Source organism: Trachurus japonicus, chromosome 17 (genome assembly GCF_045865225.1).
Source record: "Trachurus japonicus isolate A0001 chromosome 17, Traja_1.0".
NCBI classification, from domain to species: Eukaryota; Metazoa; Chordata; class Actinopteri; order Carangiformes; family Carangidae; genus Trachurus; species Trachurus japonicus.
The window spans coordinates 7,144,626-7,172,539 of NC_140923.1; the positions used below are offsets into that span (position 1 = coordinate 7,144,626).

The 27,914-nt window shown below is 44.3% G+C and overlaps 1 protein-coding gene and 1 pseudogene across 7 annotated transcripts in view; both read left to right on the forward strand.

Annotated features, from left to right (window-relative positions):
• LOC146969948 (nuclear receptor coactivator 2-like) overlaps positions 1–24,951 on the forward strand; it is a 67,380-nt gene extending 42,429 nt beyond the window's left edge. For 2 of the 6 annotated variants that reach the window (XM_085804762.1, XM_085804763.1), the window contains 13 exons: positions 2,789–3,920; positions 10,779–11,043; positions 11,503–11,721; positions 12,231–12,395; positions 12,772–12,877; positions 12,996–13,179; positions 14,044–14,334; positions 15,605–15,679; positions 16,736–17,171; positions 18,392–18,638; positions 19,615–19,783; positions 20,398–20,472; positions 20,644–24,951. In XM_085804762.1, coding sequence (XP_085660888.1) covers positions 2,789–3,920; positions 10,779–11,043; positions 11,503–11,721; positions 12,231–12,395; positions 12,772–12,877; positions 12,996–13,179; positions 14,044–14,334; positions 15,605–15,679; positions 16,736–17,171; positions 18,392–18,638; positions 19,615–19,783; positions 20,398–20,472; positions 20,644–20,655 — 3,376 coding nt within the window. In that variant the 3' untranslated portion in view covers positions 20,656–24,951. The remainder of the gene's footprint in view (positions 1–2,788; positions 3,921–10,778; positions 11,044–11,502; positions 11,722–12,230; positions 12,396–12,771; positions 12,878–12,995; positions 13,180–14,043; positions 14,335–15,604; positions 15,680–16,735; positions 17,172–18,391; positions 18,639–19,614; positions 19,784–20,397; positions 20,473–20,643) is intronic. The other 4 variants (XM_085804766.1, XM_085804767.1, XM_085804765.1 and 1 more) reach the window with 3 other exon arrangements.
• A 538-nt stretch (positions 24,952–25,489) lies between these two features.
• Positions 25,490–27,914, forward strand: part of LOC146969949 (tripartite motif-containing protein 16-like) — a 19,238-nt pseudogene continuing 16,813 nt past the window's right edge. Inside the window, exons 1-2 of the transcript XR_015038038.1 lie at positions 25,490–26,618; positions 26,661–27,447. The product of XR_015038038.1 is annotated as a tripartite motif-containing protein 16-like (transcript). The remainder of the gene's footprint in view (positions 26,619–26,660; positions 27,448–27,914) is intronic.

The following is a 27,914-nucleotide window of genomic DNA, read 5'->3' on the forward strand; positions in this document are numbered from 1 at the left end:
TGCAGACTTTTAGTAGCAGGTCGACGTCACATCCAACCGTACGATGATAATACAGTAATATGAGATGTGGTGAAATTTAGCGTTTACCATTCAGAGACAGAGGTTCAGACTGCGTGTGTTTTCGTTGTGTGGGTGCAAGGCGTACGGTTGTATGGAGGAAGTTGAAACTTTTAGCATATTAAAGGTATTCAGAAAAGAAAATGGATTTTAAGCCCACTGTGGGTCTTAACATTAGTGTAATAACTCATCAGACTTTGTGCAAAATTCTATTTTCAAGTAAATCCGGGGTGAAAGTGGGGTAGTTTCTTTCCGCATTGGATAATGGAGGCGCACAAATTATGCATCACGTTGCTCACGATTTATCAGCCACTGATATTGGATCCGTCATCCGTCAATCAAACGTCTGAGACAACACACACACAAACCAAGCTTGGTCTCGCCCCAAACATTGAATATCCCGCCCGCTCGATAACAACCAATCAAATTTGTTTTCCTTACTCAGGTTAACTTGTGTGGCAACTCGTGGAAACTCATAGAAGGAGGCGCAACAAGCAGGACAAACGGCCATTTCTGAACACCTTTAAAAACGCAAAAAGAACAGAAATTCGCTTGTTTACTATTTATTGGGAGTGTACAGGAGTAAGGTGTGAAGTGTGGAAGATGGAAAATGGAAGTGTTGGACATAAATAAATAAAAAGAAAAACTGTAAACAAACACTTATATCTGTGTTTGAAGAGAGTGATGGTGAGTTATAGATCAATTCACTGCATCAAAGAAGAAGTTTGCTCTTTTTGCATCATCCGAGCTTTTACACTTGAAAGGTTTTCATCAAAGCTTTTTTTTTACTCTTTTACAAACTTCTTTTATTTACTTCTTTCTTCAGCCGTGGTTGAGTTCACGGTCGACCAGACAGGTTTGAGTTCCTTCGTCACATTCCTCATTTCAATTACATCGAAGCACAGATGTTATTTATAGCACATTTCTCTCCCTGATCTGTGTGTCTATCACATGTTCTCTCTGAGTGTTTGTGGTTTCCCCCTCGTTTGGACCTCGGGTTTGTGTGTGTATGTGTGTGTTGGTGGAGGGGGGGGGTGGGGGGTCACGGCCCAGAACAAAGGGCCTGTTATTCAGATCTGCCGCCGCATGTATAGACCAAAAGTGACACAAGCAGCACCAGCCGGTCCGGTCCACAGAACCTCCGTCCCTCCGTGGCTCCGTCTCCTCCCACCACTGGGAGCGACCGGGACTCCGCCAGCGTCCCGCCGCCGTTTGGTATGAGCGCTCCGAGTCAGGAATTGGACGGCGGTCAGAAAACAATGCCAGGACTGTTACCCAGAGCGTCCAGGGATCAATGGCGAGAACTTGGCCTTTTTACTTCCACAAGTTTCACATTCAAATTTATCGCTCCAGTATTCAGCACAATGAGAGCTTTGTGTGTTTGCTGTGGGGGCCGAGGCCGATGCATGTTCAAAGCTCTCTCTTCTCTTCTCTCTCTCTCTGCTACAGCTTCAGGCTTCGTTACAACTCTGTTTTCTCAGTTGTGTACACGGCTTCTGAGCTGCTCCCCGTTTTACTTTATGACGTGACTAATTGACGCTGAAAGAAAGGCTCTTACTCACTTACTGCTTCTTACTTTACTGACTCCACCACGCTGCCTTTTCACCTCCTTCAGCAGACATTTACTGAAATTCATGAGCTAGAAGATCACTGGTCTGGATTTTAATAACTTAAAAACCAAAAAACTGTTTTACACTCAACCTGTGAAAGATGACCCAACATTTTAAACACAACTCAGCCACGATTCAAAGAGAAAGACCAACCTAATGGTATAAGCAGAGGGATTGTCTCCTTACATATGATGCCAACAAGAAAGATAAATCACAATATATTCTTATTTACTGTCAGTGAGTGACTGATGTATTCAGTTTCATTGCAGATCGTGTGGTTTGTAAACAACATGAACATGTGATGTTTTCACCCTCCCCTTGTCTTTGTCATGAGAAAATATTAAAATATGCAGGGACATTTAAAGAGGAACTAAGCAGGATTTCTCCCGTGGCTATGCTACATTTTTTACCTTAATTAGAAAGTTCCAAAGTAATTGTGATAGTTAACTACATGACTTGTGACTTGTTACGAGTGACAACGGAGGCTCTCTGTCTTCACCTGGCGTCTCACAGCTGAAAACCAACCTTGCAACATCAGTGTAGTACCTGGCCGCCGCCCCGGTGTCCCAGCTCTCGTCTCTGCACACCGCAACACAAACGCGCTCCGTAACCCATAATCTTTTGTTCGTGACGGTTAAGACTACACAAACAGACACGCCGTAACATTGTATATGTTATGTAACGTTATCCACCGCTCCATTTATTGATTTTTCGCCGGCTTCATTGTAAACAGATGCACATGGGTGAGAGGAGCGTAACCAAAACAGTGGAAAAGCGAGCGGACTTGCATAGTTCCCCTTTAAAGTCCCTAGCGCGTATTGACGTAAAGACGCGTTGTCTCTGTCTCTGAGTACTGTAAATCATTTTGTCGGGTGGACCGACCCGACCGCTGCCTCCTGAAGTTAAAGGGTTACACGACTTAGGAACAGCTCATCTTCCCGCCGACGGCCTCATTTGCTGTTGAAGGTCAAACAGAGACATCAGCAGAAACGAGAGACTTCTGCAAATCCAGTTAAAAGTTCTTTGTAGTTGTTTTAAGATTAATCAGTTTTACCCTCTAACCAACAAAACACCAGTTCAGCCTCATACTGCCACCTGTGTGTTGTGTGTTTTCCTTCCAGGGAGACGGGAGGCAGCATGAGCGCGGACCCATCTGGCGGGCAGGGCATGGTCAAACCGATGACCCCGACCAGCGCCGGCGGCCCCTCCCCTTCCCCTGACACCAGCGCCACGCGAGGCTTCGGGGCCGGCCGCGCCCCCACGCCTCAGGGGAACAGCCACGCCGCCCTGAAGCTGGGCAGCCCGGCGGCGCAGGGCAGCCCCTCCGTCTCCTCGGGGGTCCAGGGCGCCATGATGTCTCCCCACCGCCAGAGCCCCGGCGTGGCGGCCAGCAGCAGCAGCTGCAGCAGCCCCCGCCTGCCCCAGCATCCCCCCGGCTCCTTCTCCCCCGTGCCCCACCTCCCCTCGCCGGCGTCCGTGGGCAGCAGCACGGGCAACGTCCAAGCGTTCAACTCCCTCAGTGCCCTGCAGGCGCTGAGCCACCGGGTCAGCCAGGGACACGAGTCGCCGGACAGGAAGTCGTCCGGCCTCCAGAGCCCGCTGCACTCCGCCGGGAGCCAGCTGGCCAAGAGCGGCCAGAGCTTAGAGGCCGACTTGTTCGGAGGTTTTGGGGAGCAGCACGACCTGCTGTCCCAGAGCCAGGACGGCGAGCAGGGCGAGGGGAAAGACGGCGACCCCGACGGCTTCGGAGGCAACGGCGGCATGGGCGAGCTCGGCGACGCCCAGAACCGCCTCCTGAACCCCAAAGGCCACACCAAGCTGCTGCAGCTGCTCACCACCAAGCTGGAGCCGTCCGACCCCGGCTCGCCGACGGGCGACGACCCGAACTGTAAGGGCGGCGGCGGCGCCAACAACTACTCCACCTCGCTGAAGGAGAAACACAAGATCCTCCACCGGCTGCTGCAGAACAGCACGTCGCCCGTGGAGCTGGCCAAGCTGACGGCCGAGGCCACGGGGAAGGACCCGGTCGGCCCCGAGGCGGCCGCCGCCGACAGCATGGCCGCCCTGGGAGAACTCTGCGTGAAGCAGGAGCCGGGGAGTCCCAAGAAGAACAACGCGTTGCTGCGCTACCTGTTGGACAGGGACGACAACGCGATCCTGGATAAAGCCATTAAGATGGAACCAGGAGACGGACCAAAGCTGTCCAACGTGAAGACGGAGAAACAGGAAGTGGGCTTCAACATGTCCGACCAGGTCAGTGCTGTTTACAAATATGATTCTTTATTTCTGAGGGTTTTTTTGGGTTATTTTAATGAATCTTCATGAGACAAAATTTTATAACCTTTATTTAAAGGGATAATTCAACATTTTGGCAAATTGGCCCATTGCCATAATCCCTATAGTCATAGCAGCAGTAGGTTCGTTACCTTTAATTATCAGTGCAAGCTATTTTTAGAACGGTGGAGCAGAGCCGCGAGCTGCTCAGAGCTACGCTACGGAGGCTTTCTTGCAGTCTGTTATTATCTCACAGTGTGGTGAATGTGCAGGTCACAACTTGTCCACCAGAGCGTTTTGGAGTTGTTGGATTGTGTATTTGATGAGTTTGATGAGGAAATCCCATCAGCCTCCGTAGCGTAGCTCTGAGCAGCTCGCGGCTCTGCTCCGCCGTTCTAAAAATAGCTGAAAATGTTAAACTATCCCTTTAAACTTGGAGATATTGAGGAAGCAACCTCATTTACAATAAAGCCCAGACAAAACACAAAACATTTAAAACATACAATGAGCATATCCGAAATAGCCTAAAAGTAACAAAGATAAATCTAAAACAGAGAAGTCTAAATTAAAATCAGGAGCAGTTGGCGGTAAAATAAGATGCAATTATGGATTTAAATTGTCCTAATGATGAAATTTCAGATGGTTTTGCAGAGTGTTGCAGTTTGCAGGTGCACAGTTGAGAAAAACTGGACTTTCCAAATTCAGTATGAACAGGAGGAAGCTGCAGTGTGAGCCCGTCCTATGATAGAGACTTGCATTACAGTTTTTCTCAATTGCTAAAACACTAAACCCTGTTGTCTGAACCAAATTCTCAGTTGCCTGAACCCACTGATTGAATCAGTCACTCTTTTGGCAAAACCATCAGCGCATTTCACCTGTTTAGACACATCTTACCAACATGCATTTAGCCTACAGTGAACGATAAACATTTATTTCTACAGCTTCATGTGCTGAGCATTGTGTTTTCTATTTTTCTAGGTAGTGTTTAGTGGCTGCTCAGTAGTGTTTTTAATTTTGATTGACTCGGAGCACGATTTGACAACATAGTTCAGTTTTGAGCACAGATTGAACTGTTTTGAGGTGAAAGTTTGGTTTTGCAAGAAGAGTCTGAGGTTTTGTGAATGTAGCTTGAAAATTGGGGTTTGTGTTCACAGTTTAGAGAAAAGGAGAGCAGCTTTCGAGAAATGTGTCTTAGCAATCGAGAAAAACTGTAAAAGATACTAAAGGGTTAATATAGGATTGTAAAAGGCCAGAGAGAGCTTTAAAAATAAATCTAAATTAAAAAATAAATAAAAAACAATGTTTATCTAGAATAATCTAATAGCTGACAGAGGATTTACTGTTTTGTTATATTCAACATTTTAGCTCATACATAGAAGATACTTTAAGGAAATAAAAACGATCACAGTCAGTGTCCTCTCACTCCGTCGTGGTGTGCGTCAGTGTCAATAACACTGAAGTCTTGTTACAAGTAACTCACACTTTCTCCACCTCTTCACTAAAAAAAGAAACTTACTTCCTCTTAAACAAAGTTGTTAACAATCAAACCAGTGACCTCCTCCTCCTCCTCCGCCTGCTAGCTCGCTTCATGCACGATGTTGTAACGAGCAGCAGGGGACCGTCCCGGATTCAGCTGCACGGTCGGATCTAATGTGTGGATTTATATTGAAAACTTGTACACTTAAGCATTTATCTATTAATAAGCACAACATCCCATCACTAAATCCATTTTGACTCATTTTTCTGGGATTATTTAATATCTGCACCAAATTTAACGTCAGTCTGTTTTAATAATTGTCCAGTTGCACCAGAAATTTGTTGTCAAAGTCGTGACAAAATAGTTTGAGGCAGAGAGAGAGAGAAAAACACACATGATGGTGACTCTGTCTTTAGAGTAAATATAAATAATCGGTCTACTTAACGAATCGACATATGGACGTGTTTAACAGCTCCTTTAAACACCTCCGAGTGAGAAGCCCAGTAGCTGCAGAGCCGGCGCTGGCTGCTCTGTGATTGGCTGTGTCAGATGTGTGTTGAGTTCCTCTTTAGGCAGCTGATGGCAGGTTGTCAGAAACTGGTCCACTCCCTGAAACACAAGATGCTCTGGCAAAGGATGCACTGGTGGAGGGTGGGGGGAGTGACTGTTTAAAAGCTTAAGCATATGTGTGAGAGTCAGTGTGGGTGAGTGAGAAAAATGGTAAAAAAAAAAAAGAAAGAAAACAAGCGCTTAATAAGTAATAAAGTACTTCATATTTTGTTAAGTCTGTCGCAGTGACAAGAGTTTCTTGTCCATCTCATTGAGTGGATGTTCAAACTTGTTTCTGCTTCACATGGAAATTAAATGAAAGCCATTATCCTGCAGACAGAGATTAACCTGTGCAAAACATTCATCAACCCATCACAGTTAATCCATCGTATCCATCCAGGGGCGTAACTTTGGGTTAAACAATGGGGGGGCGGGGGGGGGGGGTTGGATCTCTGCCCATATAAGGAAGTCTGTGTGCATGTGTCCTAATGAGAGTAAGAGTGCAAAACCATTAACTTTGATGAAAGGTCAAGGCTAATTTACCACTTTACTTTGGCATTGACATATTCGTTACAGTAGTAAAAAGGTGTTTCAGTCATTTACTGTCATTATTTTTAATGCACTAGAAACCAGCTGTCAGCTTAAAGGGATAGTTCAACATTTTGGCAAATTGGCCCATTGCCATAATCCCTACAGTCATAGCAGTAGGTTCGTTACCTTTAATTGTCGGTGCAAGCTATTTTTAGAACGGCGGAGCAGAGCCGTGAGCTGCTCAGAGCTACGCTACGGAGGCTCATGGGATTTCTTGGTTTCCCTCATCTAACTCATCAAATACACAATCCAACAACTCCAAAACGCTCTGGTGGACAAGTTGTGACCTGCACATTCACCACGCTATGAGATAATAACAGAACGTTACCAGACAGAGTTGTTTTAGAGGGAAATTCATGCAAAACCGCTGATGCACGTTGCCTTCAGGGACAGTTTTTCAGCAAGCAGTCTCTGCATTACCTCTAAAACAACTCTGTCTGGTAACGTTCTGTTATTATCTCATAGCGTGGTGAATGTGCAGGTCACAACTTGTCCACCAGAGCGTTGCGGAGTTGTTGGATTGTGTATTTGATGAGTTTGATGAGGGAAACCAAGAAATCCCATGAGCCTCGGTAGCGTAGCTCTGAGTTCAATTAAACGTAACGAACTATAGACTATAGGGATTATGGCAATGGGCCAATTTGCCAAAATGTTACTATCCCTTTAAGACAATTCACTTACTAACTTAATCACACGACTATCACCTCCTTTGGACAGTTGTTTTTCTCCTTTTATATGAGGAACCAACGATTTTAAATAGTTTGTTGGCTTTGTGGCTCTTTTCATTGGTATCCATCTCTGCTGCTGGCTTGTCCCACACCTCACACACCTCCTGTGGCTCCACACACACACACGATGACTTCACTTCCTCATGGGTCCAGTCCAGTCCGGTCCAGTCCAGCAGTCTCTGGTATTTGACAGCGTAGCACGTCTCTTCTCCCAGGTAGCGCGGCAAAGTTAGTTTATTGAAAGTGCAGGTGCAGTGACGCAGCGGGAGTTAGCTCCAGGAAAAGGCAGCGGGAGGAGGAGGAGGAGGAGGAGGAGGAGGAGGAGGAGGAGGAGGAGGAGGGAGGGGGATCAGACGCTGGACGGCCTCGGGGACAAAGGCGACCCCCTCCGACCAGCCGTTGTGCCTCCGGCGGCGGTGGAAGGAGGCAGCGGGCTCATCCTGGAGGGGTCGTTGTTCTTTGTAGCATCAGACGAGGCTTTGTTGACGAGGGCAAGAACGGAGGTTTTTCAAACTGTTGAAGCCGTGTGACGTTCCAGCTCACGGAGCAACGAGGAGGACGTTACTGTTGTTGTGTGTTCGCCATGTGTTTGTGTTCACAGTCAGACGTCACTCGCTGACTCCTGTGAGCAGCTTCGACACAGAGAAGTGAAACTAGATGAGAACTAAGAGAATAAATAAATAAAAACATGAGGATCACAGTTTCTGCTTGTGTTCGATGTGCAGCTGTGTGGTTGTGAGAAAAAAAGCAGAAAATCATGTGACTGTGTGTGTGTCTGTGTGTCTCTGTGTGTTGTGTATCCGGGGTGTCCTCATACGTTTTCATTACAGCGTTTGCTTTGTGTGTGAACATGTGACTGTGTGTGTGTGTGTGTGTAATGAGTGTAACTGTGTGTAAATATGTGTAGCTGTAAGTGATCGCCACTACTGCTCAGTTACTACTTATAGAGACAGATATACATAGGGTTTGACTTTTACATTCTCCTCTACGATGCGTTCAAAGCCCAGAGAGACTTTAAAGGTGCCACCAGTCACATCCAGAGGCAGCTGAGTCTCTGAAAACATCTGGACACCACAGTCTGCAGCTGCTTTTTAAAGGACAATTCCGGGCAAATTCAACTCGGGGCTGTATTTTCCAAACATTTTAGGTCTAAAAGAAGGAATCTGAAGATTTTCAGTTTAATCGCTCCTGTTTTGCGGTAGTTGTGTCTGTCCCCGCATCGCCACGGCAGCAATGAATGGCAGCGGATTGAAGTTCCGCTGCTTAGGCTGTTTACATCCCTCAAAACTGCATTTTTTTTCCACAGACAGCGTCAGATGGCTACTCAGACATGTACCAAGAGGTTTGTTTGATATTCCTGTGTGTATGACACAAACGGGAGCTTCCGACTGCACGTGAACACACCAAGCGAGTCAACTTGGGTCTTGTGTGAGACTTTGAATTAGATCTAGTTTTACAAACATGTCGGCTTGCTTGAAGTAAATAAACTTCTGGGTGCATGTTTGAGTTGCCATCTGACGCTGTCTGTGGAGAAAAATTGCGGCTTTGAGGGCTGGAAACAGACTAAGCAGCAGAACTTCAATCCGCTCCCATTCATCGCTGCCGTGGCGATGCGGGGACAGACACAACTACCGCAAAACAGGAGCAATTAAGCTGAAAATCTTCAGATTCATTCTTTTAGACCTAAAATGTCAGGAAAATACAGCCCTGAGTTGAATTTGCCCGGAATTGTCCTTTAAAGCTTTAAAGTTATTTGCTCATAGATTTCATATTTTGCCTCCTTGACGTCATGATGTTCAGGTTGCGCTTCCTGCACCAAACACCGGCCTCGCTGCGTCTGCTGCACAAACAACCAGAGTACTGAGCCTGATACGTTCTCCCTGCACAGACTGGACTTTGGAAAAGGTTTGAGGGGGGGACGTGTCCCTCGTAGACGATGCCCTTGATGTGTGGCAATATTGTGGTCACTTTGTGTGTGTGTGTGTGTGTGTGTGTGTGTGTGTGTGTGTGTGTGTGTGTGTATGTGTGTGTGTGTGCTCGGTCTAAACAGAGCTGTGACTCTGTCTTATTGTACATCACACATGACCTCATTAGTGCCGGCAGTTTATTTTTAGGTCCTCCTCTATTCATCTGTCCAACGGCCGCAGGAAACCGTCCCTGTCAGTGGTGTGTGTGTGTTAGTGTGTGTGTAAGTGTGGGTGTGGGTGTGTGTGACAGGTTAAATTACACCGCGGGGAGTTCTCAGTTTCTTTCAAAGTTGTCATCAGAAGTGATTCTACACGTTTACATGTTCATTATATACATTCACATCTTAGGTTTAGTTTTATTTTTTCTTTGTTCTTTGGTCTCACTCTTGATCCACAGCAGAAACATTAATGTTCACATTATATACATTACATATACATACACATTTATATAAATATAAGCAGGATTATTAGATATTTCTGTGTGGAAAATCCATCTGAGGAACTTCTGAGGAAACCCTCCAATAGAACTTGAAATGGTTTCGTTTTGTTTTCTTCTTTTTTTCTGAATGTAAAGCTTCCCCTTTTTTTAAAATCGTTATTTGGCAAAAATGGCTTCATCACCTAAGAAGCTGCGTTTTACTTTCACTTTTCTCTGTGACATTCGAAGCCCAGTCCCCGGCAGCAGGAATAGAAAGTTTTGTTTGATCACAGCAGAACTGTTTGGATGAAGCATCAGGTGCAAGTTGAAAATCCGTCCTCGTGTGTTAGTGGATACTGAAACATTCACTTCAAGTTTTTAATGGTTAAGAACAGAAGAAATTCCTGCACAACTGTTCACCTGCATAGGGTCTTTAATCCTGGACAAAGCAACGTTTCGGTCGATACGATCTTCGTCAGGCGGAGTTAAGGCATTGAGTGGAAAAAAAACCTTAAATGGACAACACACAAACAAAATTAACCAATTAGAAGCAAGGTGATGAATCACTGCAAGCTGTGTGTGATTATCAGGTGAGTAGAGTATAAAAAGGGACAAGTCACCATAAACCAGTGGTTCTCAACCTTTTTTGGCCCATGACCCCATTTTGATATCACAAATTTCTGGCGACCCCGTCAATCAAGATGCACCAGCTCAGATTTTTTATGTTGCATTTTATTTGAACTCGATTTTAATAAAGTGAAAGTATAGCATACAGTGTGGTGTTTTTTTAAAAAGAATAATAATTAGTCAATTAGTAGAAATATCATGCAACCCTATTTGAATTCCAGGCGACCCCACGAGGGGTCCCAACCCCAAGGTTGAAAAACACTGCCATAAACAGAAAGTTGTCACTATTAGAATCATCTGGACAAAAAAATTACTAAAAATAAAACAAAACCTAAAAAAGACTTGAGTTAACATTGAGGTATTGAAGTTTTTAATGGTTGAATTCTTTTACAGTCAAGTCCATAGTCATGTAGCAGCCGACTGGTTCTGGTTCTGATGTTGGTCTCATTTCCAAACCTTGTGTTTTTTTGCTGATTCCAGACCAGTGAGCTGGACGACCTGCTGGAGGACCTGCGGAGCGGCGGCCAGCAGCAGCAGCAGCAGCTGTTCGGAGGCCAGCAACCGGCCAAAGGACCGTCCTCCTCCTCATCCTCCTCTTCATCCTCTGTGCCGCCCGGTTCCTCCGTGGACAAACAGACCATCATCAGCGACATCCTGCAGATGGCCGATGGCAGCGGTGGTGCCGGCGGCGCCGGTGGCAGCCCCCCCGGCCAGCACAGAGCCTTCCCCCCCGTCAGCCCCGCAGGTACGTCAGACCCACTCCGTTGGCCTGAAGGTTTATGCGTCTTAAAGGGATAGTTCACCCAAAATTGAAATTTCACTCTATCTACACACCCTCATGTCGACTAAGGGCTGGGAAAAGTTTAAGAGTCCTCCGTGGTTTATCTGAGTCAATATAACGGTTGCAAATGGATACCAACTGTCTTCGTAACAAAAACATGGTGTTTTTTTTGGTGTGTCTTTTTGTTACGAAGACCATTGTATCCATTTGCAACCGTTATATGGACATGCACTGCTACGCCGAGACCCCCTGTAACTCAGAGAAGCCACGGAGGACTCTGAAACTTCTCCCAGCCCTTAGTCGACATGAGGGTGAGTAGATAATGAGTGAAATTTCAATTTTGGGTGAACTATCCCTTTAAAACGAGTCCAGTTGGACAGAATCTCTGTAAAGACGCCGTTGTGTCTTCCTCCGTCCCGGTAGGTTTCGCCGGCGTCCGGCCGGGCCAACCGGGCCGAGCCGCTCCGCCAGGCCGCAGCATGTCTCTGGACGGCGGCATGGGCCCCAACCCCAACGCCCCCAGGCCGTTCCCCCCGCAACACAGGAACAACGGCCCCTACGCTCTGATGCAGCAGCAGCAACAGCAAGGCATGATGGGAAGTCACGCAGGCATGACCAACCAGGCCGCAATGGGCGACGCAGGTGAGGCAGAAAGAGAAGTGACGTCCTCTGATTCTTAAAGGGGACGTGTTATGGAAATATCTCTTTCTGGAGGCTCTGTAACATATATTTGGCCCCTAAAATGTGAGAATTGACAAAAAAATCGATAATTTTCAGGCTAAAATCCATGTGGTTTTACAAGCTGTTCCCTTGTTCCCTGTTGTCTGACAATGATGTACTTAGTTTTCGAATTTGCATAATACCACCCCTACCTGTGAGTACAGGTACCCGTAGAGGGGGCGGAGCCTGGTGAGCAGAGGTTCATTTGCATTTAAAGGGACAGGCACTGAAACCAGCCGTTCTGAACACGGCTGTTTTAAGAGGATGAAAAGATCTGTGATGTTTGACCCTTGGGGGATTTTGACCGAATCATGTCACAGACATGTCTTTAAGACACCTGGGAACTATATTAATCTGTGGAAAAGGGGCAGAATGTGTCTCCTTTAAAAGTGACTGAAAAACACTGAACTAATTGTTTTCTTTTGAACCAGGCATGATGAACAACGGGTCGATCCACAGGCTGCAGCAGGCCTGGGGCCCCCAGGGGCCGATGATGGGCCAGGGCATCGGACCTGGTCGCATGGTCCCCAACATGAACACTGCAAGAGGCCCGCCTGTGTCCAGAGCCATGGTCAACATGCAGATGATGGGCAACGGTGAGGAGGGAGGGAGGGAGGGAGGAAGGAAGGAAGGAAGGAAGGAAGGAAGGAAGGAATCAGAATCATAAATACTTTATTGATCCCCAGAAGGAAAGTTTTCTTTGTTGCAAATAAAACTCCTGAATAAAAAGAAAATCAATCGAAATATATAAATATTACGAAAATAAAAAGCAGAATAGGAGTAGAATTAAATAAGATTTTTTTTTTAAATAGAATAAATATAAAAATAGAAGGAATTAATGAATGAATTTATTTTGAATGTGTCTAAAATAAAATTAAAATTAAAAAGATATATATAATATTCACAAATGTACAATTTACAGTTAGTAGGAAGGATAGAAAGTCATCAACACTTGTTTTTTTTCCTTCTCAGAGATGGAGATGGCAACGCCCCCCTACCCTCAGCAACAAGTTCCGCCCAATCAGACTGCGCCATGGCCCGACCGAATGATGATGGATCACTATGGAAACCAAAGCCGGTAAAACCGTCATTTCATCCTGAAGAAGCTGATGAAATAAAAAGAGGGTATCGAACCCGTGGCCCTTGAGTCTCGAGTCCTGATGGTAACAGCCAGCGTCTCTCTCTCTCTCTCTCAGGCCTCCGTACGGCGTCCCCCAGGAGGACGGGATGGGATGCTGCGGCTCGGGCCACGAGGGCCCGCCCGACGAAGGCGCCCTGCTGAACCAGCTGTGCTCGGTGCTGAAGGACTACGAGGGCCTGGAGGAGATCGACAAGATGCTGGGAATCCCCACGCTGGCCGGACAGGTGAGGACGAACATGGTCAGTTCATTTATTATCTATTATTTTTATTTATGTATTTATTTATTGTGGGGGGGAATTTCTAATGATGTTGCCTTAATAATGACCTAAACTAATAATACATGTTCAATAAACCTTCAGCCACTCACAAAGAAGGATAACAGGCCCCAAGCTATTCTGCATATCCAAATTTCAGTTCTTACGATGCACAAAAGCAGAACGAGCTCGCTGTTACATCTGAATGACGGTGAAAACAGGAAGCTGCTTCTCTCTGATCGTGGATGAGCACACGTCTGTGCCAAACAAACGATTTATGACCCTCACTCTGAAAGTGAACATTGGAATCTAAGAGAGTTGGATTGAGCTATAAAGCACAATAACGTTAATAATTAAAATAATGATTGTTTTTGCTCAACGTGCATCAGCTGTTTTGCATGAATTTACCTCTAAAACAACTCTGTCTGGTAACGTTCTGTTATTATCTCATAGCGTGGTGAATGTGCAGGTCACAACTTGTCCACCAGAGCGTTTTGGAGTTGTTGGATTGTGTATTTGATGAGTTTGATGAGGGAAACCAAGAAATCCCATGAGCCTCCGTAGCGTAGCTCTGAGCAGCTCACGGCTCTGCTCCGCCGTTCTAAAAATAGCTTGCACCGACAATTAAAGGTAACGAACCTACTGCTATGACTATAGGGATTATGGCAATGGGCCAATTTGCCAAAATGTTGAACTATCCCTTTAAAGCAGTATTAAAACGTATCCCATTGTTTTTTGGGGGGATTTCAGGAAGAGGCAAATTTGGGAAGTTTCAGCAACATTAGACCCTCAGACCGAAAAGTTTGATCTGTTCCTTTAAACTAATTTCCTCATCTCACTGCTCTGCAGGGTCCCATGTCAGACCAAGACCAGTACCTCGGCTCCTCGGACCCCGCCCCCAGCATGAAGCCTCCCCAGTACAGCCAACACTACGGCGGCCAGCCCGGCTACGGCGGCATCCCCACCGACGGCGGCTTCCACGGCCACATGGGGCCGCAGAGGATGGCGCCGGCCGGTTACCCCCCGATGATGAGGATGCCCCGGCCGGCGGGGATGAGACCGGGGGGGCCGAACCCAGTTGTGCCGCCTCAGCCCAACAACATGAGGCTCCAGCTGCAGCACCGACTGCAGGCCCAGCTGGTAGGTGACGCCTGTTACATCACTCCTGGATGTTTATCCAGCTCAAAACCAGGAATGTCGTGTTTTGACGGGATAGACGGTCACATCCAGTTTTTCACTTTCTGATAGACAAGATACTGTGCAAACAAAAACACAGCAGGCCTCTTGTTTTTGCAGACTAGACTCAAAAACTCTGATTTTTTTATTTTATTTTTTATTTTTTGCTCACTTGGTGTGATGCAACAGAGCAGACAGTGATGCCAACAAGGTTCACTGAGTTTAAACCAAGCAGCAGCAGCAGCAGCAGAAAGGAACAGGCATGTTGCAGCGTTGTGCCTCCATCAGCAGTTCCCTGCTGCTGAGACACTTCACAGTGAACACACATGTCGTGCATAGGCAACACACACACACACACACACACACATATTAAAACCATACATTAATGCATAAAGGTGATAGCTTGACTGTACATTACCTTATGTAACTGGCAGTCAACGCAGCAGAGTCTCTTTGAAGAGCCCATTTCCTCATAATGTTCCTCTTTCTGCCCGTGTGCACCGCACCTCCATGTTGTCATGACGAACACTCTGCGTGTCGTTATGCACTTTTATTTATTCGTTACAAGTTCCTTCCTGGCTTCATATTTTCACTCACCTCGTAAAACACTAGTTGTTACATATCGAAAAATCATTAACCACAGTAGCTGAGTGTAGTCCGAGCGGCACCGTTACCACGGTGAAGTCTGCGCTGCCCCCTGCTGGACAATACGAGGTAAAACTCACCAGTATTTTGACTGTGATTCAAAACTTTTTCACTACCTCCATCTTTTCACATTTCTGTTGGAGCCTGCGGGGAGAGGGTGGAGTCACAGTCTGGAGGAAGAGTTAAAGTTAAACTCTCATCCTTTGTAAATGAGTCATTCAGATGTGCTTCTTTTTTATTATGTTGAAATCATCGTGCAGAGTTTGATTTGAAAAGCTGAGCAATGGTGCACCAATCCTCCTAAAGTCTCTAAATTTAGAGTTTCTGTAGTTTTATGATGCAAAATATCTTTGTTTTGTCACTGCTACACGTTTACAGTAAAACTGAACTCGACCATCTTTGGTTGAATTCAGCGGTGATATATAGATAAATTAAAAAAAAAGAAATATATGGATGTGGTTATTTCATGATGAAAACTTCACAGATGAACTTTTAACCAACTGTAGGTAGTTTTACTGTTAATACCAAGCTGAAGAAAAGTTTGATTACTGTAATAACACACTTTCTTCTCCTTCCCTCCTCTATGCAGAACCGTCAGCCAATGAACCAGATGAGTGGAGTGTCCAACATGAATCTACCTCTAAGGTCTAATGTACCAAACCAGGTCAGTCTGTGTAACTGAGTGTGTGTTTGTCACCTTGGTAAATATTTCCCTTCACATTTTGACGACGCCTGTGCAGAGGAAGAAAAGGCGATGAAGAGTCAGTGTGATGCGTGTTTCATTGTTATGCTGCATTCAAGACAAGTTGAAACTCGGATCTTTCCCAGTTGAAAACTCTGAATAACCAAAAACATGGCGGACAGCGACAAAGTTTGCATTCAAAGTGCCTCACGCCAGTCATATAAACAAAGGACACAAAAACAATTTAACGCTTCAATTTATTCTGGCGTTTAAATGCATTTTAATTGATGTTTTACCGTCGACGGTGTGAAGATTGTTGTGTGACCTAAGACAACTGATTCTCGGTGAAGTCGGGGAAAAATCCAAGTACAATAATTAATTGTTACTGGTCGGTGCCAGAGCGATTGATATAACAATTATATCAATTATATCAATCGCTCTGGTCCATGCCAACAATGAGGAACCTCATTAGGTATCCCAACGTTATTGGTTCCTTCTATCCACCTTTTTCCAAACGCCAAAAACGCCAGATCTGTCTTATTTCTAGAGATAATTTCCCTTCTCACCGTGCTCCCTGTCTTCATGCTGTATAGATGCCGTGTACAGTTATATAAATATCTATTTTTCTTTTATAAAGAAGCATTTTATGGAGCTAATTTATTCCCTCATTCTGGGGAAGACGTACTGGTGTGGGCGGAGTTGTGTTTTTGTTTAGTTTTGCTTTGTTTAGTTTAGCCGGTTTTGCTCTTCCGGTGGAATTTTATGTTTATGTTTCCATGGTTTCAGTAGTCGTGGTAAATGCATGGATTTTTTTTATTTTTATGAAAATCTGTAAAACGCATGGATCATCACACCAGCTTTTAACAATGGATATCACGTAAATTGACATCCGTGTTGAAAGCCAGCGTTAATAGATCCATGCGTTTACTGCAACTATGACAACGACTGAAAACCATGGAAACGTACACGTAGAATTCCACCGGAAATGCACAGATGACGTTCGGAAACTTGTGGATAACTGGTCCTGTTCTCCTGCAGGGAACCCTCAACGCCCAGATGCTGGCCCAGCGTCAGCGCGAGTACCTCAGCAACCACCTTCGCCAACGCCAACAGCAGCAGCAGCAGCAGCAGCAGCAACAGCAGCAGCAGCAACAGCACCTGCACCACCAGCGTGCCATGATGATGCGGACTCAGAACATCCCCAACGGCGGCGCCGCGCCCACGCCGATGCCCATGGGCGGCACCAACCCGCGGCTGCCGCAGGGCAACCCGCAGCAGTTCCCCTACCCGGCCTCCAGCTACGGTACTGGCCTGCCCTCTCCTCCTCATCCACATCCACATCCACATCCTCATCCTCTCTCCCCCAGCCACCATCTGGCTAGCCAGGGCATGATGGGAAATGTAGGCGGCGGGCATTACAGCGGGGTAATGAGTCCGCCATCGCAGCACAGTGCCTTCCAGTTCAGCAGCTCAGGTATACAGTACGACGCTGCGTCTCAGCGGTCTGTGTTCATGCATCGTGGGAGATTCAATCGTCATTGTTGTCGTTGTTGTTATGGTGATGGTGCTGATCAAACGTCGCTGTCTTTTCCCCCCCGACTGCTGAAATCAAGCTGATTGGGTGCTGCTTAGGGTCGGATGATTCAAATCTTTTCTTCCACTTGTTTTTGTCCAAATCAACTATGTGAGACTGAACTGTCCGTTAACCAATCAGGAGTCAGGACACTAATCGACCACATGCAGAGAGAGAACGAGCTCTGGTGGTGGCACGGGTGAAACTGAAAGCTGCTCTTTGCTGATATTTGTTTTCTTTCGGTGTTTGAAACCTATTATTAATTCACTCTTCATCTCATTTGACCAAAAAAGAAAGTGTTGTTGTTTATCTAGAACTTTTCATATTGCTAGTTTCTGAGAATTTTCTTCTCTAGCACAGTTTGTGGCATCAAAGAGTCAGTAGAGTTTTGACAGCCAAGTATTTGCTGGCTTATCGCAACCCAAAACGTAATAATTTGGGCTATTTTAAATGTAATCAAGCCAATTATGTAAGTAAATGTTTGAGACAATAATGTAACAACTTCTTTTTTGAATGGTTATTATGTTATTGGCCTAGCATTTTAAAAAAACATACAGTATATATGTTTATGATGTTACAGTTGTGAACCATTTGAAGTTCTGCGTCTGTGTGAAACAAACTTCTCCCATGCTTCATAAAAATGCGATTCGCTTGGCCGTTTCACACATGTTTGCAAACAGAGGAAGTAAGCGTAGTAGGCTGACAACATCCTTGTTGTAACACACAAGATTGAACACATTGACATCTTCCACCCTGAAAATAAAGAAAAATAAAGTGATACATATATTATTATATTATCGGCATATATTATAGTTATTACATTGGCAAAAAAAAAAGTTATTACATTATTGGCGCAAACATTTTATTACATTATTAGCAAATTATTAAGTTATTGGCTTTATTACATTTAAAATGGCCAAAATTATTACGTTTTGGGTTGCTACATGGCGATTTCGCTCCTCATGGTCCGACATACAAAGAACTGGATGTTACAGTAAATATTATTAGATTTGAGAGGCAGGATCTTAGAGTAGAGAAGAGTTTGTATAATTTAGCAGCTCCCAGTTAAAAACTACCTGTTATCGTTTGGATGTCGTCTCATCACCTTCTTCTCTCTCCAGCAATGAGCCAACAGCAGCAGCAGCAGCAGCACCAGGACCCGGTCTCGGGCTTCCCGTGCGGGGCGGCCACCCCTCAGAGTCCCCTGCTGTCCCCCAGGATGGGGCAGGGCCAGAACCCGATGCTGCAGCAGAGCCAGGGCCAACCGCAGCCCCAGGGCCCCAACCACCAGGGAGGCCCCCCCAGCTACCAGCCCAGCGCCGACCTCAACGGATGGCCGCAGCCCGCCAACATCTCCACCAGCAACAGGTAAAAAAAACAGAACACAACGGCACGACGTGAAGCTTTCCAAACGACTGACCTGAGCTCAGCCTTAAAGGGACGAGGAGTTTCTATTTGGTTATAAAAAAGTCTCACGTTAATGTGGATGAATCTCCGCTACCCACACTTGTTAATGGGCCCATTTTCGATAAATATATCGTTTTGTCTCTATCGTTATTTTGTTATTATTAGTGGTAGCGGAAATGCTGGTCGAGCCTGCGCGCAGAGGCTCATAAATGTAGTGTGAAAACGCTTCGCTTTTCCAAAACTCCTTGTTGTCCCTTTAAACGGACATTGTGAAACTTCTCCTGTTATCTATTCAGGAAAATCGATTATTCCTTTCAAAAGTCTGTTTTTCATTACTCAGTAATCCCCCCCATCAACAAACTGAAGTGTTCCTTTCAGCTCTGAATGAGCCGTTCATATCATTCATGTCTCCATGGAGCGGGTAAGCTCGGTGCTGCTGCCATGTGGTGTCGCCATGTTTTTACATTCAGTGGCAGTGTGACGGTAGGAAACCATGGAAACTCAGCGGAGACACCGGAGCTGTCGGCTCAGGTCGAGGTGGCGTCTGTGAAAAGTCACCGCGGTAACGCAGTGAGGAGGAATGGAGCGTTACACTGATGCTGCATTCACCTGCAGTCGGGCAGACGGCCGTCGCTAACAAACCAGACGTCATTTTAGTCACAGAAGTCGAGAACGTGTCGAGAACAATACGACATCGCCATGACAACATAGTGTCACGTGTATTGTTTTGCCTCGTGCTGACGGACCACTTGTTTACATAGAGGCTTGTTTATGCTGTTACGTGCAGTGGCTGTCGTCCGTCTGCCGTCTGCCCAATTTCACGTGAATGCAGCATGAAAAGTACGGTTGAGTTGCTTGCGATATACAACCGCAACGCTAGATGGGAGGAATTCCTACACAATGTAGCTTTAACTCAGAGGTCGCCTCCTTCTTTCAGCGTGTACCCCCAACAGTCCCAGTCCCAGTACGCCACACAGCCCAACGGAGGAATGTACAATGGCAGCAACAACATGAACATGGGCGTCATGGGGGGCGGCGGCGGCGGCGGCGGCGGCGGGAACATGAGCCAGATGTCAGGACAGATGAGCTCCATGAACACAGAGCAGGTCAGAGACGCCATTTTTAATCATTATTGTGTTTACATCTGCTTCATGGTGTTTTAGAATCACAATAACACACATAGAGACAGAAATAACGTTTTACTGGACGATTTGACACAGAAACCTTCACATTAACCCTCCTGTTGTCCTTCTGGGTCAAACTGACCCAATCTGTTCCCTTCCTCCATCCTTCCTTCCTTTCTTCCCTTCGTCCTTACTTTTTCTTCCTTCCTCTTTTGATCCAATTGACCTGATCTTTTCCCTCTCCCTCCATCTTTCTTTCCTTCCCATTTCCCTTCCTTCTTTCCTCCTTTTCTTCCTTCCTTCCTTCCTTCCTTCCATGAACGAATCTGTTCCCTCACCCCCTTCCTTCCTTCCTTCCTTCCTTTTTGACCCAGTTGACCCAATCTGTTCCCTCCCTCCTTCTGTCTTTCCTTCGTTTTTCCCTTCCTTCCTTCCTTCCTTCTTTCCCTTCGTCCTTCCTTCCTTCCTTCCTTCCTTGACCCAGGGGGACAACAGGAGGGTTAAATCAGCCTTTTTTCAAACAAATATAAATCCATGTTGAATAGTTTTTTTGTTTTCTGCCTGTGTTCATGTGTTTGGTTGTTTTCCTGGTCCAGGTGAGCGACAGCAGCCTGATCCTGGAGCAGCTGGCAGGAATGGACATGTTGACACAAGACAGTGACACAAATTCTGTGAGTGAAAGTTTACCGTCCTTTTTCTACACCTAACTTTACTTTTCCATGCCATCAGCCTGATAGTATATAATAAGTGTCTTTATGTCCGTCACATCATCATATGCTATGGTGTATATTGTAATATATCTATTTATTTATTCTTTAATCTTGATTTTCTGTCTGTTACAGAATTTCTGCTGACCTCACCTGGGTGACACAGGAACCTGTGCAAAGAGACACCGACACCTGCTCAGCCTGTAAAGAGGCAGCGATATGGAAACACTGCTCGCTCATTCACACCAGCCGACTCAGAGGCTCCAGTCAGAGAGAGGACGACACACACAAAATGTTCTGAACTGCATTTGCTTCGGTTTGGCCTCGTTCACACCGATTCACCATTTTATGCAAAAAAAAAAAAGTCAGACGTTGAAGGAAAACTTCCATCTGAACCATCCTAACAGCAAATTACACAATGGGAGGACACAAAGAGAAATATTGTCTCTGTAACTGTAGATTAAGGTGTAATACTCTAAGTAAATGCTCCGAGACATCCTGGGGATTCTTATTTGCTGTTGAGCTGTAAATAAAACAAAAGAAAAGAACAAGTTAAGGAGGCAGTATGTTTCCAGAACTGATTTGAGGGCTTTTAATGTGATACACTCGGAGTAAGTGTTGGTTTTCACTGAAAGCTAACAGCAGCTCATGCTTCATAGAATCAACAAAATATAATAACATGAAAAATTCTTTAAAAAAACAACACATTACTGAATCAGGGGCAACTACTAATGTCATGTCTAAAACAGGAAGCTCCTGTATTTTCCAAATATTTCTGTATTTTTTGACACAACATGCTAAATGTAGCAGCTCTTGGATGAATTCAGTAAAATCTCCCCGTCTGCTGTCGGTGTTTGCTGTTAGCATGCGCTCTGATTGGATGAATGTTTTCCAACCGTACTCCTCTCAAGTCTCTGAAGCAGTGGATTTCTGATCAAGTGAATGAGCGTCCGCGTGAAAAACTGAAACGATGTCACAGATCGACACTGGAGAAGCGAATGGTTGACAAGCATAAATGAAACCTCTGGATTTTATCTTTTTATGGTTCTGTTTCAGCGCCGGACTGAAAAATGTCAAATGAGAAGGTTTATGACAAAAAAAAGAGAAAAAAAAAAGAAAAACAGATTTCACAGGTATTTATAGTTTTGAAGAAATTTTAGAGATTCTTTGTATGACATTTAAAAAAAAAAGAAAATCAAGGATATCTTTCTTTAAGGAAATCTCTCAGAATGGTACATTTTGATGTCGATTTTAAAAATTAATATATTTCAACTGCTGTAGTTTCTGGGGAGCCGTATCCCTGTTTAATGACTTTTTTGAATGAAGGTGAATGTGTATAGATAGTGTACATACTTAGATTTATGACACCATTTTTCTCCTAAGTGGTTTAGCAAAGCAGCAGTTTGGAGTTTTAGTCCAACAAAGTTTTTTTTTTTTTTTTTGGTTTTTGTTTTTGTTTCAGAGAGGAATTATTTCATTGGTTGAAAAAAGATCAGTGGGTGGAGCTAAAGAACCAGGAGACTACATACAGTGAGGAAGGTGAACAAAATGTTTAAATACTATGTCCTTGTTTCCTTCTCTTGTGGCAGACATCAAGAAATTACGTTGTTAGTGCTGTTTTTGAATTTGAAAGTGCAGCTAAGCTAACTAGCTAACTTTGCTACTTTAGTATGCAGCTCAAAGCTTTTCTGGACACATAGCCATTAGTGCTAACATGAGGAAGTGTCAATTGGTACTGTAAACTGGTTCATCCTAACATTTTTCATCTTAGGTTTAAAAGAATCTCTGGTTTAAGACGAAACAGCTGCAAAAACTTTGCATCAACAACATGTTAGCATGCTAACATCCTGAATTAAGATGGCGACTTAAAGTAGCCGGTGCATTTGCTCTGCCCACTGAGATTTTAGCGCCATGATTATTTCTGCCTCCAAAAGCAGCTTAGCCTCTAAAGAAGATGTGTATGACTAACGGTAAAACTCCACGCTACTGCGATATAGGTGAAAACAATGAGTCTGTGTGGTTGCAACCCACTGGCCTGCAGGTGTCACTGTTGCGTAGCTGAAGCTCTGTCGTGCTGAAGGACAATTTGGTAACCCTTTAATTTACAGGCCGTTAATTACGTGATCAAGAAGTCAAGAAATAGCCAAGAAATAACAATTAATTGCGTCATAATATCCAGAAATAGCCTAGAAATAATGGTCAATTTCATAGTAGGCTAATGTTGAGAAATATATCCAAGAAATGATGATTGATTGCGTAGAAATAGCCCAGAAATAATGACTTGGTGAAGAAAAGTTCTGGCCTTTCCCCCAAAAAAATTCAAAGCATATGTAATCTTTTGCCTTTATAAAACACATGACATTACTTTGAAATTGGCCGTTGTTTCTAGGCTATTTCTTGGCATTATCTTGTAATTAATGGCCTGTAAATTTAAGGGTTACCGACAATACAAAGGCGTTTGGGATTGTTGTGTTGACTCTCTCTCTGTGGGTGAAGCTGTGACCTTTGAATGACAAGACATTATGTACTCTATGAAGTATTGACCTGTAAACGGACTAACAGAGGTGAAGGCAGATTCATAAGGAGCTTTTTAAAGACTGGACATTTAGCATTTTGGGAATAATTTGATCACATCGATTTGAAAGGTGCTCCCTTCATTCGTTTTGCTTCTGTCTCATGTCTTATGCTTGTAATTGTGGGGAAAAAAATGACTGTAATGGATTTCCTGAATCCCTCTGGTCCAGGAAAAAAAACTGTAGAGCACAAAAAGACGTGGAAAGACGAATGTGACGCCACAAAACCGACTGCAACATGAGTTTGTTTTTTTCTGCCCCCGGTGTCCTTTCACCTCTCAGTGCAGTGATGTTAAACCCCAGCGTGCTGCACGTCATAAAGAACCCCAAAGATTTTTAAGGAGGAATCCTCCGAGACAAAACGTAAAGCCATGGAAATGTTCTGAATGTCAAACTCTGCGCAGGGGTTCAAGGCAATCAAGAGCGGATGTAAACGCTCGTGTACAGTAACTCCCAATGTTTTAGATGAAGGTGACTCATTCTCTCTTGATCTTGACTGATACAGTATACTTATATATATATATATATTGAAGATTTTTCTTGACTCATAGATGGATATTTTATCGATTGCAAAATACTGTAATTCATGTAAGTACCTTAAGATGCTAAAGACATAGCATACTGCCTTAGATCTGTGGTTGTGTGTGTGGTGTATAACTGTGAGGTTTATGTGTGTCACACACTGCTGAGTGAGTGTTTTACCACTTCATACTGTTAGGATTTTTATACTTCCTCCCAAGAAATGACACTGTACAACCTGCGCTAACCTGACATGGAAATTTACAACAATACTTTGGCAGCACAAATGATTTTCTCCCCCTCACTACCACAGTGTTTCTGGATTATAAAGGGGTACTGAGTAATATGTTTAGCTGCCATTTGAACTGTAGTCGTCTGTAAATGACAACAATGTTGTTAATATGCATCTTGCCCTGATGCAGGACTGTACTGTGGTTAAAACACTGAATACATTTAGAATATCTTTCTGAATTTAATGAATTCAGAAGGAGAAAGTTTTCAAATTTAAATCAGTCTAAAAAAGGATAAAATGCTCAACAAATGAGACTTACACTGATAGTGTATGTGGAAAATTGATGTAAAGTTCTACATATACAGTAATATCTCCTACTTCCAGTTTATTTCCAACTTTGTGTTGTTTTTTTGTTTTTTCTTCTTTCATTTTCAAATCTTAGTGGTTTTAATTTTGCACAAGCTGCTCTGACCTGTATAAAAATGTCTGGCTAAAATTCTTAATTTTACTTTTTTGTCACAATCAAACTGCATCAGGGCCAGAAAGCATGAGATTAATCATCCGGTGCTGATCTGATATGCCTGGTTTAACACTGGAAGAGTGAAAATGCTTTCTCATTTGCTTTAGTGCGTCTTTGTAGACAAAACCTTTGTATGAATAATCACTGAATACATCCAGAGAAAATGATTTTCTTCTTTTTTTTTTCCTGCTAAAGAGTTTTAAGAAATGTTTATTTTCCCCCCTTTTTTTAGGATATGTTTAAAGTCAGCTGTCTGTTGAACCTGAAGCCGGTTTGATTGAAGTGTTTTATTTCCCAGTTCGGTGGTATTTTCAGAGCAATAGGTCAACGCTGAAGGAGAGTGTAGCTGTTCAAAGATCACTGTTTGCAGTTCAAGAGATTTTTTTTTCTAAACGATCCTCTCTCTGCTGTGATGTTCATATTAAACATCTCAGTGGTGACACAGTTCAGTACAGTTTATCCAGAGTGTGAGTGTTTTATTATGCAAAAGTCCAGACGTTCACACCACTTTATGCAAGCTGTCGACTCTAATGTTGCTTTTGCCAATGCTACTCGTTAATTTATGATTCATGCCACTGTAAATAAATTATTTTTATTGAGCCGGACTGTCTCTGTCTTTTCATCTCCTGTCCTCCTGCTGTCACGTCCTGTGTTACAGCTTCTTTAATGTTCATAATTAACATGAGAGACATTATACTGACTCAGCTGCTTCTTGTGCCTGTTGAATGAACAGAGCAGTGTGTGTAATACCAGAGTTTGACCAGCAGGAGGCGACATGGTTCAGGACATTTAAATCACTTTGTTGTTGAGCAATGTTGAATGAATTGTTATCACTTATGTCTCAACCTTGAATGTTTGTACAGTACAATCCTGAATCTTGCTGACAGACCTGTTGCTTTAGTTCACTACACTTGATAACTTTTACAACATTACCTGATAAACTATGATAAACTGGCTGAAAGACTTTTTACTGGTTGTTCTTAACAAAACCCACGTCCTGACTCCTGATCGCAAAACTGTGACCAACACTTTTCTTTACACCTTTATTGTTCAGTATGATATCTCTGGTAATTGACCTTCGAACCATGAATTGGACTTTAGCCTGAACTTGTTGTGCTGGTCCCAAAGTTTCCACCCTGTTCAGGTGTTTCCTTGTTCCCTCCCCTTCAGATCTACAGTTTGAAGATGGGTGGAACCAACATGTGGTGAAGAGGAGGAGCTGACAGGCCCCGTTCACTGCAGAGACACATGTTGTTTAGATCAGAGCTCAAACTAGTTTCACTTCTGAGCAACAGAAACTCAGACAGTCGTCGTCTGTGAGAGGTGAAATGGCGCAGAAAGGAGTTCATCTGGACCAGGAGACCTTCTCTTGTTCCATCTGTCTGGATCTACTGAAGCATCCAGTGACTATTCCCTGTGGACACAGCTACTGCTTCAACTGTATTAAAACCCACTGGGATGAAGAGGATGGGAGGAAAATCTACAGCTGTCCTCAGTGTAGGAAGAACTTCATACCGAGGCCTGTCCTGGTGAAAAACATCATGTTTGCAGCTTTAGTGGAGGAGCTGAAGAAGACTGGACTCCAAGCTGCTCCTGCTGATCACTGCTATGCTGGACCTGAAGATGTGGCCTGTGATGTCTGCACTGGGAGGAAACTCAAAGCTGTCAAGTCCTGTCTGCAATGTCTGGTCTCTTATTGTGAGAAACACCTGCAGCCTCACTATGAAGCAGCTCCATTAAAGAAGCACAAGCTGGTGGAGCCCTCCAAGAAGCTCCAGGAGAACATCTGCTCTCGCCATGATGAGGTATTGAAGATTTTCTGCCGCACTGATCAAAAGTGTATTTGTCTTGTCTGCCTTCTGGATGAACATAAAGGCCACGACACAGTCTCAGCTGCAGCAGAAAGGACTGAGAGGCAGAGAGAGCTGGAGCTGAGTCGACAAAAAATCCAGCAGAGAATCCAGGACAGAGAGAAAGATGTGAAGGTGCTTCAACAGGAGGTGGAGGTCATCAATGGCTCTGCTGATAAAGCAGTGGAGGACAGTGAGAAGATCTTCACTCAGCTGATCCGTCTCATGGAGAAAAGAAGCTCTGAGCTGAAGCAGCAGATCAGATCCCAGCAGGAAGTTGAAGTGAGTGGAGTCAAAGAGCTTCAGAAGAAGCTGGAGCAGGAGATCACTGAGCTGAAGAGGAAAGACGCTGAGCTGAAGCTGCTGTCACACACAGAGGATCACACCCAGTTTCTACACAACTACCCTCACTGTCAGCACTCAGTCCATCTACACACTCATCCAGCATCAATATCCGTCCTCTCAGACACTTTGAGGATGTGACAGCAGCTGTGTCAGAGCTCAGAGATAAACTACAGGACCTTCTGAGAGACACATGGACAAACATCTCACTGACAGAGACTCAAGTGGATGTTTTACTGTCAGCACCAGAGCCCAGGACCAGAGCTGACTTCTTAAGATATTCACAGGAAATCACACTGGATCCAAATACAGTAAACAGATACCTAATATTATCTGAGGGAAATAGAAGAGCAACACAAAGTCAACCACAGTCTTATTCTCATCACCCAGACAGATTCACTTCACGTTCTCAGGTCCTGAGTAGAGAGAGTCTGACTGGACGTTGTTACTGGGAGGTGGAGTGGAGAGGAAGTGAAGGAGTGTCCGTAGCAGTCGCATACAAGAATATCAGCAAAGCAGGGAGTGGGAATGAATGCCAATTTGGATCTAATGACAAATCTTGGGCATTAGATTGTTTCAACAACAGTTTAACATTTTGGTTCAACAACACCCAGACTCCAGTCTCAAGTCCTCGGTCCTCCAGAGTAGGAGTGTACCTGGATCACAGAGCAGGTATTCTGTCCTTCTACAGCGTCTCTGAAACCATGACTCTCCTCCGCAGAGTCCAGACCACATTCACTCAGCCTCTACATGTTGGATTTTGGGTTGGTACTGGAGCCACAGCAGAGTTGTGTAAACTGAAATAGACAAAGATCATTGAAGGTGCAGTTGGTTAAAATCTGTATTTTAGTTCACCACTTTCTTTAGTCTCCATGTTTGTTGCTAAAAGCTCATTGCTGTTGTGTCTCTGCACTGCACAGAGATCACCTGTCAATCAAACATTGTGGGCGGGACTTTGACCTCTTGTCATTTCTTGTTGTGTTGATGTTTGAGTTTGTTGAGGTGGAGCTGGAGCCGTGGAGGAGATCACTGCTCATGATGACGTTTCTTTACCTAAACTCACATTTCTCCACATGAAAACAGAAACTTCTCTGAGCTCTAAATGTTTGTTGGAAATATGTGTTGATGTGTTTAAGTGTTGTTGTTTGGGCCTTAACAGAGAAATCACCGACTGAGGTTTGTTCTCACTGTGGAAACTAATAAATCTAGAGCTACATTTTAATTGATGTGTTGTTAGAGGGATGTGAGGTTTAATCAAAGTGTAAATATCATAATTATAATCAATGAGGACATGGTTGATGATTTTCTGTGTTTCAGGTGAATTTTCAGTGATTGTGTGGATAAAGTAAATCTGTTCATCAAATCACTGA